Here is a 21815-nt window from a genome sequence, read left to right on the forward strand (position 1 = left end):
TGAAAAAAATTAATTGATCCAATTTTATTCATTCAACTGATTTTCGTTTTGATTAAAAAATTAGTTTTTAATTGAATTAAGATTTAAATTGAAAAAAAACATTGGCAATAATTTTTCCGCGTACGTCCATATTCAAGATGAATAAATATTCATGAATTTGCTCAATAAATTTTCACATTTTGACCAAATAAAAATCCAACTCAGAAATCAAATCAGAAAATTCATAAGAAAGTCCTAAATCATATGAACTCTTATACTCTATTACAAGATTATTATTTTATTAAAATAACTATAAATAAATGAATAATTTATACAATAAATAATTGATTGCCTCAATTAGAAAATTAATTTAATGTGCCGAAGAAATAATTGTTTTAAGTATAATCTTTATTTGTCATTAAATATGCGATTGACACTAATACATTCATGATTGAAGCAATTTCAATTAAGAGATTATTTAGGATTAATTAATTTCATTATGGAATAAGAAAACAAGTTTTTGTGTGTTCGCGTAGAAAACGAAGACCGGAAAGGTTATACCACAGTTTTCAGAGATTTATAGCACGGAAAAATTAATCATATTTGTTATATTGAGTAGCTTAACCAACGGAGGAAAAAAATGTTTGTCAAATTTATTTGGGCAAAGCCCTATAGACTGCAAGATGGTTGGATGGATGCACGTTTCGGAATTACCACATTCCTCATCAGCATCCCCTACTTGCAGCAAAACTATCAACCAATTATTTAATTAAATTTGTATATCCATATTCATATCTATAGTTAAGTTAAATATTCTAATATTGTACTTTAATCCAATGCGTCCAAAACTCACATTCACATATAAGGGTACTTCTTGTTGTGTTGGTTTTACAAATATAAATAAATAAACTAAATAAATAAATAAATTGTCGGGTAATTAACTAAACCCAAAGTGAACTACATTTGAACGTTCCGAAAAAGGTTTGTGATAGTCGGCTTATGCCTAAACAAATCTTTGTACAAACATCTCTCTTTTCCTTTGCCAATGTCAAATTATCGATTTGAGTACAGTTGGCTGGGTTTATTTCGGGAACAAAATTATTAAAATTATTATTAAATTTTAAGCCAACAAAAATTTCATTTGTTGTTCAAATTGTTTATTTTGCAACGATTATCTTAAAAAGGCAAACACATCTCTTTAACCCTTAAATGCACAAGATCACAGATTCCTCCGAAAAAAAATATAATATGCAAAATGGTAAAAAAAAATCTGCATTTTTTTCAAAAAATATTTTTATGTGTGTGTGTGTTTTTTTTTTTATAAAATAGTGGTTGTATTTTAAAAAATACAGTGCGCATTAAACTAAGTTGTTATTTACAAATAAACAATTTGATTGATAGAGATATTTTTACACTACACCCAGATAAGGAATATGATCACCCCAAACATGTTTCAAGAGCAAAATGTTATTTTTGACCGGTGAACATGGAACACTTTTGTCAAAAAAATGTTCTTTTTTCGGCAAACAAATACAGGGTTGCAGAAATCAGATACATAATTTTCGAGAAAATAACATTTTTGCGACAAACATGTTACATTTTCCCCGTCCAAAAATAACATTTTGCTCTTGAAACATATTTGAGACGATCATATTCCTTCTCGGGGTGTACACAGTTGTTTTTACCAACATTATGTTAAAATCTGGTAGATATTATTTATCTTCAAATTTATAGTTTTTTTTTGTATTTTTGCCGATTAATCAGACGTACTAGAAATTGTCCGGAAAACCATATTTTTATACCCTCCACCATAGGATGGGGGTATATACTTTGTCATTCCGTTTGTAACACATCGAAATATTGCTCTAAGACCCCATAAAGTATATATATTCTGGGTCGTGGTGAAATTCTGAGTCGATCTGAGCATGTCCGTCCGTCCGTCTGTTGAAATCACGCTAACTTCCGAACGAAACAAGCTAACAGACTTGAAACTTGGTACAAGTAGTTGTTATTGATGTAGGTCGGATGGTATTGCAAATGGGCCACTTTTACGTATAGCCCCCATATAAACGGACCCCCAAGTTTGGCTTGCAGATCCTCTAGGAGAAGCAAATTTCATCCGATCCGGCTGAAATTTGGTACATGGTGTCAACATATCATCTTTAACAACCATGCAAAAATTGGTCCACATCGGTCCATAATTATATATAGCCCCCATATAAACCGATCCCCCGATTTCGCTTGCAGAGCCTCTAAGAGAAGCAAATTTCATCCGATCCGATTGAAATTTGGTACATGGTGTTAGTATATGGTCTCTAACAACCATCCAAAAATTGGTCCACATCGGTCCATAATTATATATAGCTCCCATATAAACCGATCCCCCGATTTGGCTTGCGAAGCATCTAAGAGAAGCAAATTTCATCCGATTCGGCTGAAATTTGGTACATGGTGTTAGTATATGGTCTCTAATGACCATGCAAAATTTGGTCCACATCGGTCCATAATTATATATAGCCCCCATATAAACCGATCCCCCGATTTGGCTTGCGGAGCTTCTAAGAGAAACAAATTTCATCCGATCCGGTTGAAATTTGGTACATGGTGTTAGTATATGGACTCTAACAACCATCCAAAAATTGGTCCACATCGATCCATAATTATATATAGCCCCCATAAAAACCGATCACCAGATTTGACCTCCGGAGCCTCTTGGACGACCAAAATGCATCTGATTCAGTTGAAATTTGGTACGTGGTGTTAATACATGGTCTCAAACACCCGTGGACAATTTGGTCGAAATCGGTCCATTATTATATATAGCCCCCATATAAACCGATCCCCAGATTTGACTTCCGGAGCCCCTTGGAAAAGCAAGATCATCCGATTCGGTTGAAATTTGGTACGTGATGTTAGTATATGGTATCCAAAACCATGCAGGAATTGGTTTATATCAGTCCATAATTATATATAGCCCCCATATAAACCGATCCCCAGATTTGACCTCCGGTGCCTTTTGGAGAAGCAAAATTCATCCGATCTGGTTGAAATTTGGTACGTGGTGGTAGTATATGATATTTAACAACCATGCCAAAAGTGGCCCATATCAGTCCATAATCATATATAGGCCCCATATAGACCGATCCCGATATTTGGTTTTGGAGCCACTTGGAGGAGCAAATTCCATCCAAGTCAGTTGAAATTTGGTACATTGTGCTAGTATATGGCCGTTAACAACCATGCCTAACTAAGTCCATATCGGTCTATAGTTATATATAGCCCTCAGATAAATCGATCCCCAATCACAAAAAATTGGTCCATATCAAGTTCATAATTGTATATAGCCCCCATATAAGCGACCCCCGTACAATTTAGAAAACGATGTTAAGAAGTTTTAAGATACCACAACCCAAGTAATTCGATTGTGGATGACAGTCTTTCGTAGAAGTTTCTACGCAATCCATGGTGGAGGGTACATAAGATTCGGCCTGGCCGAACTTACGGCGGTATTTACTTGTTTAAAAACAGGCTTATAATATTTTAAACGCAATAAACTTAATTTCATTGAATTTGGCCAAAATTTTAAGACGTAAGATTTTTTTTGTATCTTAAAAGAAACAGTGCATATTTAAGGGTTAATGAAGTATTTGCCTTTAAATAGACAAAAGAAAACCTCGTAGATCTAAAATTTCGTTACCATATAAAGCCGAATTATTGGGTCAACACGATTATGATTCGTAAAGAATCGCACTTTGCTAAGACAAACGTGATCTTTCACCTCCTGTCTACGGTCAAATTGGTCTACGAATCGGTAGGCCATCCTAATTTGAACCTCTGCAACTACCAAAAACCATCCTCGTCACAAATATCATTGAAATGATGACGCCATTATCGCCACTTATTGAAACACCCTCGTATGTCTTAAGCTATGCCTTCGCGGTTGCATCCTTAAGTTGCCCTCAGAACACATAGGGTATAACAACTTTTAAATTTTTATTTATTGGATATTGGGTTGTATGATCAACATTAATCATGCGTAAAGGTGAATATTAAGTTCGCTAAAGTGAAATCTATATAAGTAAGAAAAAGGAATAAAATTATACATATTTGTTGCAAATTTTATTATAACTTGATGGGGAATAGCCCAAAGCAAATTTTTAAAAATTTTGTATACCTTAAAATGGATTATTAAAGAAAAGTAATCGTGAAAAAACGACGATTTTAGCTGCTAAACTCGAATTTAATACCCACCTTAAGTGAATAGATTTTCAATAAGGTTAGCTTTTGATGAATGTAAAAGTGAATAACTTTTCGCCTCGACAGATAACAGTGTGAATTACTTTGAATATCAGAATATTTTATACCATGAATTTTGATTTGATGACTCTGTTATGACCATGTTATTTTGGAAAAACAAACAAATAATTTCTACGTACTATTTTAGAGGGAGTAATGAATGGATAGGTGATCCTTATTTGTGTTTCATATATGTTTACAATGACATAGGTAATAATTCTCTCAAGAATTTATCATTTTGTTGTTGTTTTCTTTGAAATAAAATATGGCAAATATATTTATGGGCGTTCCCAATAATTTGCCATATTTTATAGTCACTTAATATTCCATTGTTTTGTTTTGTTTTTTATTTTCCTCTTACTGACTCATCCCTGGGGCATGACTACATATTGGCAAGTAATTTTGTTCAATTTCCCCGGTGTTTTTATATATATAACACATCCTACCCTTCCCCCATCAAATAGAGTACAATTTTTGGCAGGGGGAAAACAAAAGAAGAACATTTCAATTAAATCTCATTGAAGAAAACCTAAAGGAATTATACATAAACTAAAACAATGTTTATTTTGAGGGGGGTTAGTGATAAAGAGTATGGATGCTAAAGCTTCAAACATTCTACAGTATTTTGCTGATGTTGATAGAATAATTAACTTGAGAGAATTTCGAAAGCACTTATCATATTCTCTCTCTCTATGTTCGATAATAAATAAAGCTAATGAATTTAAAAATTTTCGAAACCCTATTGTCTGTGAGAATTTCGAAAACATTTTTTTTCTCTCTCTCTCTCTCTCTCTCTCTCTCTCTCTCTCTCTCTCTTCGATAATAAATAAAGCTAATGAAGTTTAAATTGTCGAAAACATATTTGCCTGTTATCAAAAGCGATTTATTTTGTATGGTTGACTTTTGTAGTTTTTAATATTCTTTTCTCTTAGTTAATTGCTTGCAAAAAGAGAAGAAAATGCATGGGTATTTAGGGGCTGTCTCTTTTCGAAAATCTTTTCGATTTTTTTCCTTTTTCGAATAAAGAAAGTATGTTGTGGCTAACAAACAAATTGCCAATGTCGTGTAGTTGCCAGTTGTAGATCGATCCCAATAACTAGGTTTTCTCTGTGTCCGTCGTCGCTCGGTCATTTGGTCTACTAAACATCTCCATTGTCACTCAATGCATTACGGTGGAATGATATAGAGTCAGTCCATAGCAGAGCATAATATTTTGGCAATTGGTATTGGTCTTTCGGACATTTTTTACAGTTTCATTTCTCTCATTCCGTTCAAATAGCGTAAGGCGTGCGGCACGCAGTTCGGTGGCACGGTTTGTACATTGTTCAAATCAGTTGAGTGGATCTCACTCGGAATCTATACAATCAGAGTGTATGTGCGCGATGTTCGTTATTACTTTTGGTGGCCATCAGTCATAGATTCTCAGCCCACATTGGCTGTGCAAGCTGTCTTGCCGAGCAGCAAAAAAAAAAACAGATTTGGAAATCTAAAGTATAACGAACGAACAAACAGACATCTCTATAACAAAAAAAAGAACATCCCGTTTTTTTCTAGTGGGTCTCAAAAGTAAATCTATTGGCAATTAAACTTAAATACATTAAAATCTACAACAATCAAAGAGTGTATCCGAATAATATAAAAATGAAACAAATTGAATATTATATTTTAATAAAAAAAAAAAACAACGAATAAACGGAAAATAAACCACAAATAATTATTATTTTAATCTCTAAATATTTTGTGAACCTAAAAATAATTCACCATATATTATGTTGGATACTACTTGGTCGTTGCTAAAAATACTACTCGTGTGCTTAAAATTATAGAAAAATTAAAATAAGAAAAAACGAAACTAGTGGATTTTCATCTAAAAAGTGTACTAAATTCTAAATTATACAAAAAAAATATCAATAAATTTACATCTCCTTCGCCATTATTCATTGGCAATAATAACTATCAAAGAATGAATGATAGATCTTCCAGGCCGGGGACCTAGACAAAATGAATACCAAAGCTTTTGATGTCTTTTGGTAGCTGGTCAATGAAAAAAAAAACCCTGTTTATGTGTGACATAATTTACTTAAAAAAAATTTTCGAACATTATAGTGAAAAACGAATGAAAAAAAGAATTCATTTCGATATATTTTCTTTTCTTACACTTTCTTCTTCTTTCTAATCCGTGCAATCGTGTAGACCCTCAAAAATGTATTAGCTTGTTGGTGTGTGCGTGTATGTGTGCATAAGTGTTTGTAGCTGTGTGTGTTACTGGTTTGGCTTTTCTCTTCTCATTGTTGGCTAAGATATAGACTACAACGTTGAGAACATATTTCTCATATTGAGAACGTATAAAAAAAGAGAGAGAGGGAGGGAGAATGAATCTTAAAACACATAAGAGCAGCAACTATTTTCTATATTGTACGAATACACAAGAGCATAGTTAAATGAATCGATGAGTGAATAGATGGATCATCGAAATGAATTTGAATTTTCTTTTTCGAAATTCATTTGGCAAATATGAGAGTAATGTTGAATCAATACAAGTATATATGACAATAAATTGTACTGGAAACCTAGCGAAAAACTATCGTTTTCAAAGTTTTTTTCAGTTCCCAAAACTTTAGACAATTTAAAAACAATTCCACATATGTATATTAGATCTCAATTATGATTTGCTTACCCATAAGTTTTGCTGGAGCTGGAAAAAATAATAAACAAATTTCACGAATAACTTTATACAAAAAGTTTATTATTTGTAATAAAACGATAAAAAAAAATTGGAAACTGAATAGGTTTGTTGTGTATGACCTAATAGAGATGGATCTCAAGTAAAATGTTTATAAGGGCCATAGGTGAAAACGCAGCTTTAAGTTGTTCAAAGATTGGAATTGATCACTTTAGTTGTGACTTGTCGATGAAAAAATGAAATATGAGATCACATAGGTAATAACAGTTGATACTGGAACTAAATAAGTCATACGGATGTACCCTTTAGACAGCAGCTATGAATATTTTAAAGAAAATGGGAAACGTATTGCCCATGCAACATACACTGCCTCCATTCATTGAAAATCAACAATGGGAGAACAATATAGAGATCGGGTTTTTATGGATTCTATTTCCGTAAAGATCTAAAAGTGGAATATTAGGGTAATAGATGGAAACGTAACTTCAATCTGGTCAATATTCCTTTTTTAGACATTTATTTAATGTGGATCTCAGTTTAGTTGTGACCTGTTGCAGGTCCAAAAAGTGAAATATGCTACCACTACACACAAAACAAAATTCTCTTTCAATCACGAAATTAATGGATCCAATTACTTTTTTAATTGAAATGTCTTCAATCACAAAAATGATAATAACATTTTTAATTGGACATTAAGAAAATACTTAATAAAAAATTAATTGATTTTATTAGCAAATATCAATTAATTTTTTAATTGATTCAATTAAAAATTTAATTGATGTTGATTGCAACACTCAATTAATTTTTTTAATTAAAAACGTAACTATTTTCAATAATTTTCTTAACTAACTTAGTGGTTTTAGTTTCATTAAAAAATTGATTCTTTGTAATGAATATTTAGTTAAAAATTAAAAAAAAATTACATCACTTTTTTCACTGACTTACTTTTCCGAGTTTGATTAAAAAGTTAATTGTATCAATTATTTTTTCAATTAGAAATTTTAAAATTTTCAATCATTGACATAATTAACTTAATGTTTTTGTCTTGATTAAAAAGTTAATTGTGTCAATTAATTTATTATTTGAAAACATTGTGAACTTCAATCAACTTTTTAATTGGAAATATTTTGGTGATGTTTTTTTCTGTGTATGTATTAGTAATTGATACTGGATAGTGTTGGGCATTATAGTTCAGTGTAGTGATAACTCACTTCAGCTCTTTTCAGATCAACGAACTAGTTCGGTCAGATAGTTCATTTCCGGTCAGTGACTGGTTCAATTCAAATTCTGTTTTTGCTTTCTTCCAGTTCATCATAGATGAAACATATTAGCCTTGCGAAAAGAATCCCGAACAGCTTATGTGCAAAAAAGACCGATATGAGCGTACACAGAAAAAAATATTAGTTGTCTACAATCACGAAATCAATTGATCCAATTGATGAAATATCTTCAATCACAGAAATGATAGTATCAATCACCATAGTCAATTAAAAATTTCATTGATCCAATTAATAAGATTAATTGATATAATTAATTTTGTGATTGATTTTTGCTTCAATTGAACAATTTGTTGAATCGATTAAATTTTTAATTGATAATTTTTTTAAAATACAATTAAAATTTTGGGGTTATTTTTTTCTGTGTAGAGGCAGTAAATTTTCAGAAAATTTTATCAAGGAAAACGAAAATATCTGAGCGAACAAACTGATACAATGTGCTTAATTAGCTAAACTGACATGGTGAACGGAAAAGAACGATATATGTGAACTAGTTCAGCTCGCTCAATTCAGTGAACCGTTCAATTGAACTACTTCGTTCGCGAACTACCCAACTCCAGTATTACTGGAACTGAATAGGTCATACTAACTTAGATAGCAATTGCTGAATATTCAACAATTGGGGGAAATAATGACCCTATAAGCATAAGCGTAGTAAGGCCTCTGGGGGGAGGGCTTAGCCCCCTTCAGAAAAAAATTAGCCCCCCTCTAGAATGTGAAAACCTATATATGATTTTCAATTATATATTGTTACTGTAGTATAGATAGGGGGGCTATAGCCCCCCTGGTTAAAAATGTCTAGATACGGCAATGCCTATAAGCTTAATTTTTTTGTTGAAGTTAAATATCAAAATTTGAAGCCAAATTGTTCTGTGGATAATATAAATGTATGGTGTAGTTTTCTGGGGATCAGCTCCCCAACAATTGAATTACTGGATTTTAGAAAACAAGTTCACCGAATGGCTTCATTGTATTTTTCAGGCCCATTTAGTAAAACATGAACGTATTGCTTTAATTCCATTTTGCGTCTATTGCCTTTAGATATACTGATTGGCTACAGTACGGAAGCAGCTCTTGTCTAAAATATAATACACAAATAATGCGATTTTTGATGTGGAGAATTTTGAAACACCAATTCCCAAGATTTTAGCTAGACGGATGGATATAACAAGATCGCTGAAAGAAGGTTTTTTTTTATCAAAATTTTAGATTAGACAAAATCATCTTTTGCATTAAAAGAAAGTTTTCTACATAATTGTTTAGAGTCATTTATAAAATAAGGAAATTTCGTTTGGGAATATGATTAAAAATATATGGGCATTAGTTGGGGGAAACCTTATATACCAATGTTTTCCAAAAAACATGCAAATTGTTAGCATCTCTTAAAACATGTTTGAGGTCATATTCTCATATTCCCTCTTTGCGCGCAGTTCACTTTTTGTTAATTTTCTATAAAAAAAAAGATTTAAAAATAAGAAACTATTTCTTTTAATATATTCTAAGATTTAGATTTTTTCTCTAATATCTGTAGTTAATAGCCATAGCGATTGAAATCCAAACATGTTTCCAAATGTTATTTTGGGGCTGTAAATATGTAACATGTTTGCAACCATGTAATATAATAATGTATCTGATAACGGCAACTATTTATATGTTTGCCGATAGAACCACATTTTTGCGATAAAACTGTTCCATGTTCACCGTTAAAAAATAACATTTTGCTCTTGAAACATGTTTGAGATGATCATATTCCATATCTGCGTCTAGCAACGAAATATTCAGCCAATTAAATTAAATCATTATTGTTGCTACTTGTTTGCTCTGTTTTGTGCAAAAAGGAAAATAAAGAAAAACAAAAAATTAAAAAAAAAAAAATATGGCCAAACATGATTAATTGTTGTTGGCTTTTTCAAACCACCGACGAAAAGATCTCCCACTTTTCTACGTACTACTGGGAAAACATTCAGCGTGCCACCAAAAAAAAAAACATACACACACCTCTCAAACACCAACACAAAGAAAGATTCAGCAATAATAACAGACCCACATTTCTTCTACTCGAACTCGTATGTCAATTGATTAACGAAAGCCCACTATCAACATTCGGAGATCATTCGTTTCGTATTTCAAAATTTTTGACAGCAACAATAACAACAATAAACCAGTGACGACATGCATGGATATAAAATCAATTAGCCACAACAACAGTCATAAGCCTCTTGCAATCCAATAGATCATTTACTCTGAATGTGTTATGTTTGAACTTCAATCATTGAACTCATTGACAAGGATATTGAAGTGAGAGAGACAGAGTGAGGGGGTATTACTTACAACATGCAATTTGTCAAAAGTTCTGTGCTCTTCTTTGGCATGTTTCTATCATTCTATGTGGTTTTCATATTTTTCTATTACCACTACCAGCAATACGTACATAAAGCCCCAACAACTCATTGAAGGCTGATGGTGAAACTCTGGAATATTTGGTATGTGTTCGTTTTGGAAAGAAGAGAAAAACAAAATTTGCCCTTTCCACCAACCCTGCGTTTAGATTCTATCCCTTAAACCAAGCTATTCTAAACATGCGTGTAATTTACCTAATAATGTACTTACCTGGGATTGCATGACTCTTTTTTAATCCTCCCACCTCTCTTTTTCACTGTCTCTCTCTCTCTCTCTTTGTATGTCTATGTTTCCCAGTGATTTCCTAGTTTATCTCGCATTTGATTGTTAAAGAGATTGATTGTGTGGTAGAATTTATAAACATTTGTCTCATACTTTAAACATCAACTGTATAACTGACTGACCGTTTGTCTGGCTGACTAGCCATCATCCAAACAAACACCCACCCACCCACACTTGTATGTTTGCCATTGAGCTTTTCATTTGCACATCACAATTTTAGTTTTATTTAATTTTGTTTTTTTGTTCGTATTTTTTCTGGTGGTGTCTTTCTCATGCTCGACAATTGTACAACAACCTGAAAATATTTTTGGGGTTTATTACACATTTTCTTGAAGGCAAAATAAAATATATAATATTAGGGTGTATCGCTAAAATTTCTAAACATATCTTCAAATTTAACCAATCGATTTTTGATGATTTTTAAATTAATCGATTTGCTGGACATAACAATAAAGGCTTCCGGTAGATGAAATTCTCATGGCATGTGTTTTCGAAGTGAGATTTTAGAAAAATATTCTCCTCTTTTAAATAATTCATTTCCTTAAGTCAAATAAAAATGTTTTAAAACTATCACGGGTTTTTGTAAAACTTCATCTCAATGAAATGGAAGATTTTTTTCTACTTTGCAACACCAAAATACATCATCTAGCATTGATTTGACTGAAATTCTAATTTGTTATATACTAAATTTTTTCTCAGGACCGAAATTTTAGACAAGGTTTCCTTGTGGTGGTTTGCTCTTACTCTCCAAAATAATATTATTGATAATATTATTAGTTATGAAAGGAAACTTTAAATAGAAATAATCGAAAATTTTTCCAATGTCTTCTTTCAGAAAGGTAATGAAACAAGTTGTAGAACTTAATATCGAAGTAAACTTCGTTTTTTCTTAATCCCAAATTCAATTAACATTTGTCAAAGTACGTAAAGAGAGCGATCATATGGACTAGCACACAAACAAAAATTTCTCTCTGCCCATGCCTGATTAAAATGCACTTTACTAGCCTTGTTTGCAGTGTTGCCAGTATTGGGGATTTTTCCCCAAATCGGGGATGTTTTTTCGTCGATGGGGACAAAATTTTTGAGTTGGGGACTTGGGGATTTGGTGGGGAATTTCCACAAATTTGGGGATTTTTGTGGGGAATTTTCGATATTTGTTCAGTATACGAGTAATTATCACAGTAAGAACTATGGTTTATATGAAATTCTTTACATGCTTAAAAAAAGGCTTAAAGAAGTACAGAGATTCTCAAAAAAATAAAAAAACTTTCCTCCTCTTTATTCCACGGAATTTATTTGGGTGGCCCAAGAGCTTCTTTACAATTTACTCTTTTTCCTAAGAAATTTTTTACTATTGTGAAATTATTTCGTAAGGACTCATATGCGTACATCACTGATTTTGAACATGTATCCCATATCCCGCACATACAGAGTAGAGTTCATATCGGGACAGCAACGCATTTTGATCGATAAGTCAATTTTATTTCTTGACTATATGTTGACCGAACTCCCATTTTTATTTCTCGAGCGAGGATTTGCATAAGATGACTCGATGACTCTTTATACCAATGAGCACCCGTTTCCTGGTTTTGTGTTGTGAAATCTTCATTCAATTGCACATTTTTATTTTATTTATTTTAATTAAAAAACTTGCCAAACATTTCTTGGGGATTTTTATGGGGAATTTTAAATTAAATTGGGGATTTTTGGGGATAAAAGCGATCCATTTTGGGGACAAGAGCTCGGAAAATACTGGCAACACTGCTTGTTTGTTATGTTGGGTAAATGAGGGAATTTTCTCTGAGAGTAAATTTAATATCACAGCCTTATGGAAGTTGATTTAATGTTAAAAAGAGTCTCAGCCTATCGATTTATCTCTCTCTTACTCTTAAAATAAATGTGAGCACTATGAGCTGATAGTGCAGAATTATAAAAGAAGAAAGAAAAGGAAACAAATTGAAGAATTGTTAAAATTAAATAGTAAAGATATTAAATTATATTTCTTGGTCTATAAACATGTTCAGATACGAATTTCGAAAGTTTGTCTATACTGTCATACATTCAATCTTAGTATTATAAGCTCTACACATTAAAAATCCATTGAGATTTGGGATCTCTTTTTATAATTCAAATTATAAAGTTCAAATGTAATTGAAGTGGATTTTGGAAGTGTAATGTGAATGTCATATTAACTTCCAGCAAAAAAAATGGACGTTCTTCTCAAGGCACAACTTTAAAAGAACTTCCAAAAACGCTCTTTCAAAGATGTTCTTTATTTTAAATGCACAGGAAGTTAATTTGAGTCAATTTCTTTATAACTCGTTTTTTTCATATTTTTATTTTGTTTGTGTTTCAAATAGGTTAAAAACAGATTAAGAATTAATAAGATGGTATAAGTTATTTAAATTTAGCCGAAAAAAATGCTAAATCCTTTGTAGAAAAATTTCGAATTTTTGAAAATATTTGATCACAAAAGTTCCAGACAAGCGTTGTAATGCATTAAAAATCATAAAAAAATTTAATAAAAATTATTTATTTGTCAAAATATCACAAAATTTCTTAATTCACACCACTACCGGATCCAAAAAGAACATTTTCACTACTTTTTTGGCGACGCTTTTTTTGCTGGGCCATTAATATAAATATGCTTATACAACATTCACATCACAAAATCCACTTTAACTACACCCAGAAAAAAGTGACCCCTTCTTTAAGTTAAAATGAACTCATTGTGAAGAAAGTTGAACTTCGTATAGCGCCAAAGACATTTTTATTTGTTTGAACGATGTGATTTTCGTAGAAATTAGGAATAATGCATTCCATATATTAGTTAACATTTTCCTATATTTATATACCACTATACTACAGAATGAAAAAAAATTAACTAATTTGAATTCATATATGGAATGATTTTATTGAAATTTTTTCATTCATTTCGACAAATCTTACACATTTGTGGTAAAACTTTTACTTCATAATTAGAACTGCTTACCTTCGTTTTTAAATACAATTTTATGTATTTCTATAAACAATTTTATCTTCAATAAAAGACATGTTTTATTAATATATTGAATATATTTATTAAGAATCAACAGCATCGAATCTCTTTGAAATATTAGTTTATTATTCCACTATTTCCAATTTCCGTGTGATATTATCAACTGTAAAACGCACTTTTTCTTCTTCTTGTACTTTTCACTTTTAATAAGTTGCTGCCTAACGATTTTGTCCTCCTTTTACAATTTCAATACCTACAAAAATAAAAAATCATAAAACATTTTTGTTGCAAAAGGTTAGCGTCACTGAATATTACCTGATAATTGAAGATTCCAAAATGAAGACAAATGAACGGGTTGTTATTCTGCTGGTGTTTTCTTTCTTTATACACTATCACGAACATTGGTAGATTTATTTAAAAAAACGAAAAATTTTCTCACTAATTTAAAATAACAAATATTTTATATATTTTATTTGTTATTTATTATATTATTTTACCATATTATTTTTTAACAATCTCTCCGTATACCAAAACAACGCGATTCCAACTAAAAAAACAACCGACGCGCAAATATATCGATTACACCCACGCGCAAACACATCGATTACGATGACAGGTATCGATTACAGGTAGACAATAGAAAATTAGGAAAATTTCCTATATTCTAACAAGTGTGTTTCCTTAAGTTTTGAAAGGATTGCATACTTCTTAGTACGAATGAACTAAAATATTTTTCTATGCCAAGTGTTGTTCGTATGTATGAAAAACTTTCTATTATAAAGGAAGTCGCAATTATCATTTTATAAGAAATTTTACTAATTTTGAGGAAACTTGGTTTTAGTTCGGTTTTTGTTTATTTTTACGAATGCTTTGTTATCGGTGAATAAAATTTTCTTTTTCAGTAGTAAATTCTTATACCCAGTGAAGAAAATAGTATGTGTAAAATTCCATGCCTTATTCTAGTTAATGAGCTATTCCTAACTGCTTACAGTTTAGGATTTTTTTTACTGAAACGAGTAAATTTTATTATTTTTCACAAAAATTTACCTTAATGGAAATAAAATGGATAAACTATATTGATGAAAATTGTTTCCTTTAGTTTCGAAGGCACTTTTTTCTGGGTGTAGATTTACACTTTCATTTGCTTTTTAAAATGAGATTTCAAATCTCGAAAAATGTGGATTTTGAGGGTAGTATATAGAGCCTATTATCTAAATTCACACGAAACATATTTATCAACACATCCCAATATTTCTACATATTTCTATATATTGCTGTCTGGCAACATGTATACCACTATAAAATTGGAACATTATCACCAGGGCACATGAACGCCAAGGAAATTGACCCAAAATGCAAGCTATTGAAGAATACGCTGTAACAGGTGTTTTTCTATATGAATTTTCATTAAATTGCACTTTTGTTGAATAAAATAAGAAACCATTATTGTATGGTGAGCATATATCATCCAAGTTTATTACAATTGTGGTTTATCAGTCGAAATGTATGGAAGATTGAAAAATGATCTCTAGACGATCAGAATTTCATATATAAAAATTGATTTATTATGGTCCTATATTAACAAATAAACTTCACGAACATAGAATATTTTCGTAGAAGTCAATATTAGAGGTCTGCACAATTCCATTTGTAAATGCAGAGTTCACACCCAGAGAAGGAATATGATCACCTCAAACATGTTTTAAGAGCAAAATGTTACTTCTGGGTGGTGACCATGTAACATGGTTTTCCCAACCATGTTATTTCCTCGGAAATCATGTATCTGATTTCGGCAAGCAGGTTATATTTGACGAGAAAATAACATTTTAGTGACAAACATGTTACATGGTCACCATACAAAAATAACATTTTGCTCTTGAAACATGTTTGAGGTGATCATATTCCTTCTCTGGGTGCACGTGTACTTACTACATGAGTACATCTATTTGAGAGAGTCGCAAAACAATTGGTACACATTTTGATGAACACCAAAAGCCACGAGTAACTTCTTGTTGCTACTCTGATGTCTTCACTACCAACAAACACATATTCCTATTTCTCTCTTATAGAAGTGTACTCAGAGTGATCACGTCGAGTATGTTGCGAGAACAAAACTTCATAGAGTACTCCATGTACCACGTGCAGTTTCAGAAATACAAAAAAACAGTTACTCTCCATAATATATGTTTTGGTTTGTTTTAAAGAACGGCAAACATTAAGGTAAGGTGACATACATAAATATATGAAATATGTGATATACATACATATCTATGATTAATAATAATGGAAAGTTTTACTTCGCACATAACTGAGAAATACTTGTGGTACCACGTGAAGTGAAGAAAATCCATGTTGTACTTTTTCTCAAGTACTTACATTTTTATTGTTCCTTTTTTTCGGAACACATATTGTTTCGTATAAGTACTTGGTGGTATTTGACAAGCAAGTGTTCTCTTCACTTCACTACTTGCGCTCTGAGAGAAAGACAGTGTATGTACTATATTCGACAGCGAATTGCATACATGTAGTGAAAAGTTATTCGATGCAGACCTCTAGTCAATAGCGTTGTTATGCGTAAAGTGTCGTGGAAATAATGTGGTACTACAGTTCCTTGGATAATGCTGTTTATGAAATTATTCACATACATATTCACAGTCCCTTGCACTCACCAACTTACTCTACACATGCTTGTACGTGATAAATATGTCTACTCTCGTGAGAGTGGGTGAGCAGGAGATATGAAAGTTTTTCTTCAGTGATTGTACGAGAGATCGGCTATTCACTTCGTAATTGAGTTGCTACCATAAATATTGTTCATAAGCGTGTTTAATTAAAATTGTCTATCGTGAGTGTTGTATGGTTCGATCAAAACTCTTGCATAAAACCCGTGGACCGGTTTATCTTCTTACACCGATGGCCGGTTTTCATGAAAATCTCATTTTCGGTGGAACGCTAGAACCAGTCTTTTGAAGCCTCAACAACCGGTTTTCGGTTTTTAAATTTTCATTTTAAAATTGCCAATTTAATGCTAAATACATCTGGGCATTTTGAATGAAAAGACTTCCAAATATCTGCAACGTACACTTGAATTAAACAAAATTGTATCCAACTTTTAATAAACTCTCGAGTTATATTTTCTTTGATTTTTTATGACAATAAAATTAGATTTTCCTTTCAAAATTACGTGTGTTTGTAAAAACCGGTTGCCGATTATTTGTTTTAAAAAATTTCATCCACCGCTTTTGGAAAAATATCCGGTTTTTAAAACCGAAGAAACCTGGGTTTTTGATCACTTTAGTATTTGTGGTACACCCACCAGAGAAATATGATTTCGTCAAACCAGTTTCAAGAGCAAACTGGTATTTGTGGACGGGGAGCATGTACACGCAAAAAAATAATTCTTTCCTCCCAAACGAAATTTTAGACAAACAAAGTTCGTTTCTCATTTGCTTTTCGTTGAAAGGAAGTGTATTTGGAAGAAAAGTATATACTTTTTGTGATAAACGTTTATTCTTTTCCAGGATGTAAAAACAATTTCAGAAAGACTAACTCAAAAAAAAAAATTCTGGCTAATTACATTTTCCCTCACATCTTTCTCACTTCCACGTAGTTTTTTAGTTCTTAGCACCTTTTTCTGTAATACAAACAATGTAGAAGAAATTATACGTTTTTATAAATTTTTATTTTTTTTTTTACATTTCGCCTGGACGGAGAATCGAACCGCGGACCATGCAATTTGTAAGCCAACACACTATCCACTGAGCTATGTAGCCGTTATTGTCATCAATAGAAAATTATCCATATAATTTATATTTATATAGCATAGCTTGCGGCGCCCACGAGCCGTTTAAATAAAGTTTATTTAACAGAAAAGTACATTTAGTTGGGCACCGTGGAGCAGTGGTTGCTCCACTTGCATGCCAAGGGTCGTGGGTATGATCCCTGCTTCGACCAAAGTTTTTTTTTTTTTTTTACATATAGTCCAATATGGTCGGAAGATTCCGAAAAAATGTTCAACATTACATTCTACTATATAAAATTTTTACTATGAACTGTAAAATGTGTCTTATTAAAGACCTAAAGTCACAAAAGAACAGTGTTTGATATAAACGAAATGGACTGTGTTGTTGTTTCAAAAATAATTTTTTTTTTATTGAAAAAATAAAAATTTTGTAAAAAAACGAATTTTTTTGGTGATAAACGTTTAAAATTTTCGAAGCAATTCAAATAACTCTAACAAAAGAAAAACGTTTTCGGTACACGTTTTCCAAACGTTTTTTTTTCTTTGCGTGTAAAATGTAAAATGTTTGACATTTTAATTTCTCTGAAAATACTTATCTGATATCGACAAGAAAAAAATATTATTCAGACAAAAATGTGCCGTGTTCCTCGTCCAAAAATAACATTAAGCTCCTGAAGGTTATAATATTCCTCCTGTGTTCTGTAATTTCACTTGGGTGCATAACTAACATATAATTTGGATTGGACCTTGTCCCTCGTGGGGTTTCGTGGAATATATGTCTGTGATCTGCGTGAGTGAATTCTATTTTTGCAGTGTGTTTTTACACTTTCACATTAATGAAGCGAAGCTCTATTGTTCTCATAGTGTATATCTCCTTGAATGCCTTTTACTACTCTTGATAATTTATATGGTGAATCATTGTATAAGATACTGTCTATCTGTCTATCTGTCTACTGGTCTACCTTTCCAACAATGCCATTCCCAAAAAAAAAATGTTGGCTTTCTTTAATGATGACCATTTGACCTAGCCTTTAGAAAGATGACCAACAAATATTATGTGAATGCTTGTGTTAACCTATTTACTAGTTTCCTTCCTGCCTGATTTCCGTCCAGAGCTATATAGTTCTTCCACCCTCCCACAATGATTGATTAAGTTAAGAAAGAACTATAAAAATATCCCAAACACACATTCGCACTCACAGTTGGATGGTGGTTCATACGTCCACGAGTAACACAAACACACAGAGACGACGGTGAACTATTCACACTATAGCTTACAAACGGAAACGGATAGTAAGAGAAATTCATGTATTTTCCCTTTAGCTTTAAATTAGTTCCTGTCCATAACAATGACATAAAGTTCGTAAAAAATAAACGCCAAACAATCAAGCCAAAACAACAACAGCAACTGTCCAAAGTCCAAAGCAGAATAATCGAAAACGAAATAAAATTGTGTCATTCCAGTCATAATTTACATTGATGACAATGCCGATGAGGATAATGATGTTGATGACGATGTTCTTGAAACCGATGATGACGACGACAGCAATTGCAAGCAGCAGTTAGAATTTCTTTTACAACTATTGTTTCAACATCAACAATACGTATTAGTGGAAAGAAATAAAAACAAAAAACCTAAAACTTCCCAACACTGACATCGAAAAGAGAAAACCAAAAGAGGTGGGAGAATCGAAGAGAGCTAGAGAGTAAGAGTCTTTAAGCTGGATTCACCGAAGAAAATATAAATGAAACAAAAAAGCGCCGAGTCTAGAATGCCGTACAAATCAATTTTTAAAAATTGTTCGCGTTACAGTGAAGATATTAAAATCACAATACTAAAAATTAAAAGAAACATCGACAAAATAAAATAACGGAAACATCCAACAGCACGAAAAAAAAATAAAAATAAAAACACAAGTGCATACATATAAAATAAGCTACTTATATATGCATATTTAAAAAAAAGATAGATATATAGACATAAATAAAATTTTATTTTCTAACAAAATCCCCATAAAAAAAAATAAAAAAAACACACACACAAAACGATTAAGAGATACTAAACGAAGCAAAAATCAAAATATCTATCCCAAGGAGAGCATCAGCAATAGTAATAGCCGTAGAAGTCTAATAGAATAGGGAGAAAAACGTATCAATCTCATAAAGCCAAAATCACCCAGTACAGTATATACAAACACACACACGCTCACGCTTGGGAGAAGAGGATCCGACAACGAGCAAATGCCCCCAAGCAGTATTGCCGCAGATGATATCCAAGATATACAGCAATTGAAGAAGTCAATGAAAAATTGTCGAAAACATAAAAGACTAAAGTATTCCAGAATAAATAGCAGAAGCAAATTTATTGTTTTTCTTTGTAAAAATCACCAATTATTCCTGTAATTAGATAAAATTCACAAACGGAGGTCATGCAACAGGCTTCTGATTCCTCGCAACAACAACAACAGGCGAATGGTGGTATTGGTTTAGGATTAGATACAGCGGCAGCCAATGCCTATGGCAATAATCAGAATGCTGGCAAGAGAACAACAACAATAAGCGGTGGCCGTTTTGATTTTGAAGATGGTGGCACCTATTGCGGTGGCTGGGATGAGGGTAAGGCCCATGGTCATGGTGTTTGTACGGGGCCTAAACATCAAGGAGCCTTTGCCGGCGCTTGGAATTATGGATTTGAGGTGTCCGGTGCATATTTGTGGCCAAGGTAAGTTGAAGACGTTGAATAAGTTGACAACATTAACAATAGTATGTTAAGATAGGGTTTACAGATACAAGCAAATATATAAAATAAAACAAGTATATACGGCCGTAAGTTCGGCCAGGCCGAATCTTATGTACCCTCCGCCATGGATTGCGTAGAAACTTCTACCAAAGACTGTCATCCACAATCGAATTACTTGGGTTGTGGTATCTTTAAACTTATTAACATCGTTTTCCTAATTGTGAGTTAGTCCATACGTGGTATATATAAGACAAATAATTACGAATCGACATGGACTTTTGCACGGTACGTAGAGAGTCAGAATTGTCATATGGGGGTCGCTTATATGGGGGCTATATACAATTATGAACTTGATATGGACCAATTTTTGTGTGATTGGGGATCGATTTATCTGAGGGCTATATATAACTATAGACCGATATGGACCTAGTTAGGCATGGTTGTTAACGGCCATATACTAGCGCAATGTACCAAATTTCAACTGACTCGGATGAAATTTGCTTCTCCAAGAGGCTCCAAAACCAAATTTCGGGTATCGGTTTATATGGGGGCTATGTATGATTATGGGCTAATATGAACCACTTTTGGCATGGTTGTTAAATATCATATACTACCACCACGTACCAAATTTCAACCAGATCGGATGCATTTTGCTTCTTCAAAAGGCACCGCAGGTCAAATCTGGGGATCGGTTTATATGGGGGCTATATATAATTATGGACTGATGTGGACCAATTTTTGCATGGATATTAGAAACTATATTCCAACACCATGTACCAAATCTCAGCCGGATCGGATAAAATTTGCTTCTCTTAGAGGCTCCGCAAACCAAATCGGGGGATCGGTTTATATGGGGGCTATATATAATTATGGACCGATGTGGACCAAGTTTTGCATGGTTGTTAGAGACCATATACTAACACCATGTACCAAATTTCAGCCGGATCGGATGAACTTTGCTTCTCTTAGAGGCTCCGCAAACCAAATCGGGGGATCGGTTTATATGGGGCCTATATATAATTATTGACCGATATAGACCAATTTTTGCACAGTTGTTAGAAACCATATACTTACACCATGAACCAAATTTCAGCCGGATCGGATGAAATTTGCTTCTCTTAGAGGCTCCGCAAGCCAAATCTGGAGATAAGTTCATATGGGGGCTATATATAATTATGGACCGATGTGGACCAATTTTTGCATGGTTGTTAGAGACCATATACTAACACCATGTACCAAATTCCAGCCGGATCGGATGAAATTTGCTTCTCTTAGAGGCTCCGCAAGCCAAATCGGGGGATCGGTTTATATGGGGGCTATATGTAATTATGGACCGATGTGGACCAATTTTTGCAAGGTTGTTAGAGATCATATACTAACACCATGTACCAAATTTCAGCCGGATCGGATGAAATTTG

At 32.6% G+C, this 21815-nt stretch overlaps 1 protein-coding gene across 5 annotated transcripts in view; it reads left to right on the top strand.

The window, feature by feature from the left end:
• Window positions 1-21815, top strand: part of jp (junctophilin) — a 55338-nt gene that overhangs the window by 4035 nt on the left and 29488 nt on the right. The window contains exons 1-2 of one of the 5 annotated variants that reach the window (XM_075293232.1): window positions 5353-5498; window positions 19122-20379. In XM_075293232.1, coding sequence (XP_075149347.1) covers window positions 20087-20379 — 293 coding nt within the window. In that variant the 5' untranslated portion in view covers window positions 5353-5498; window positions 19122-20086. Of the gene's footprint in view, window positions 1-5352; window positions 5499-5696; window positions 5842-10454; window positions 10719-19121; window positions 20380-21815 lie in introns of those variants that run through there. The other 4 variants (XM_075293231.1, XM_075293234.1, XM_075293233.1 and 1 more) reach the window with 4 other exon arrangements.

Source organism: Haematobia irritans, chromosome 2, assembly GCF_050003625.1.
Source record: "Haematobia irritans isolate KBUSLIRL chromosome 2, ASM5000362v1, whole genome shotgun sequence".
Lineage (NCBI taxonomy): Eukaryota > Metazoa > Arthropoda > Insecta > Diptera > Muscidae > Haematobia > Haematobia irritans.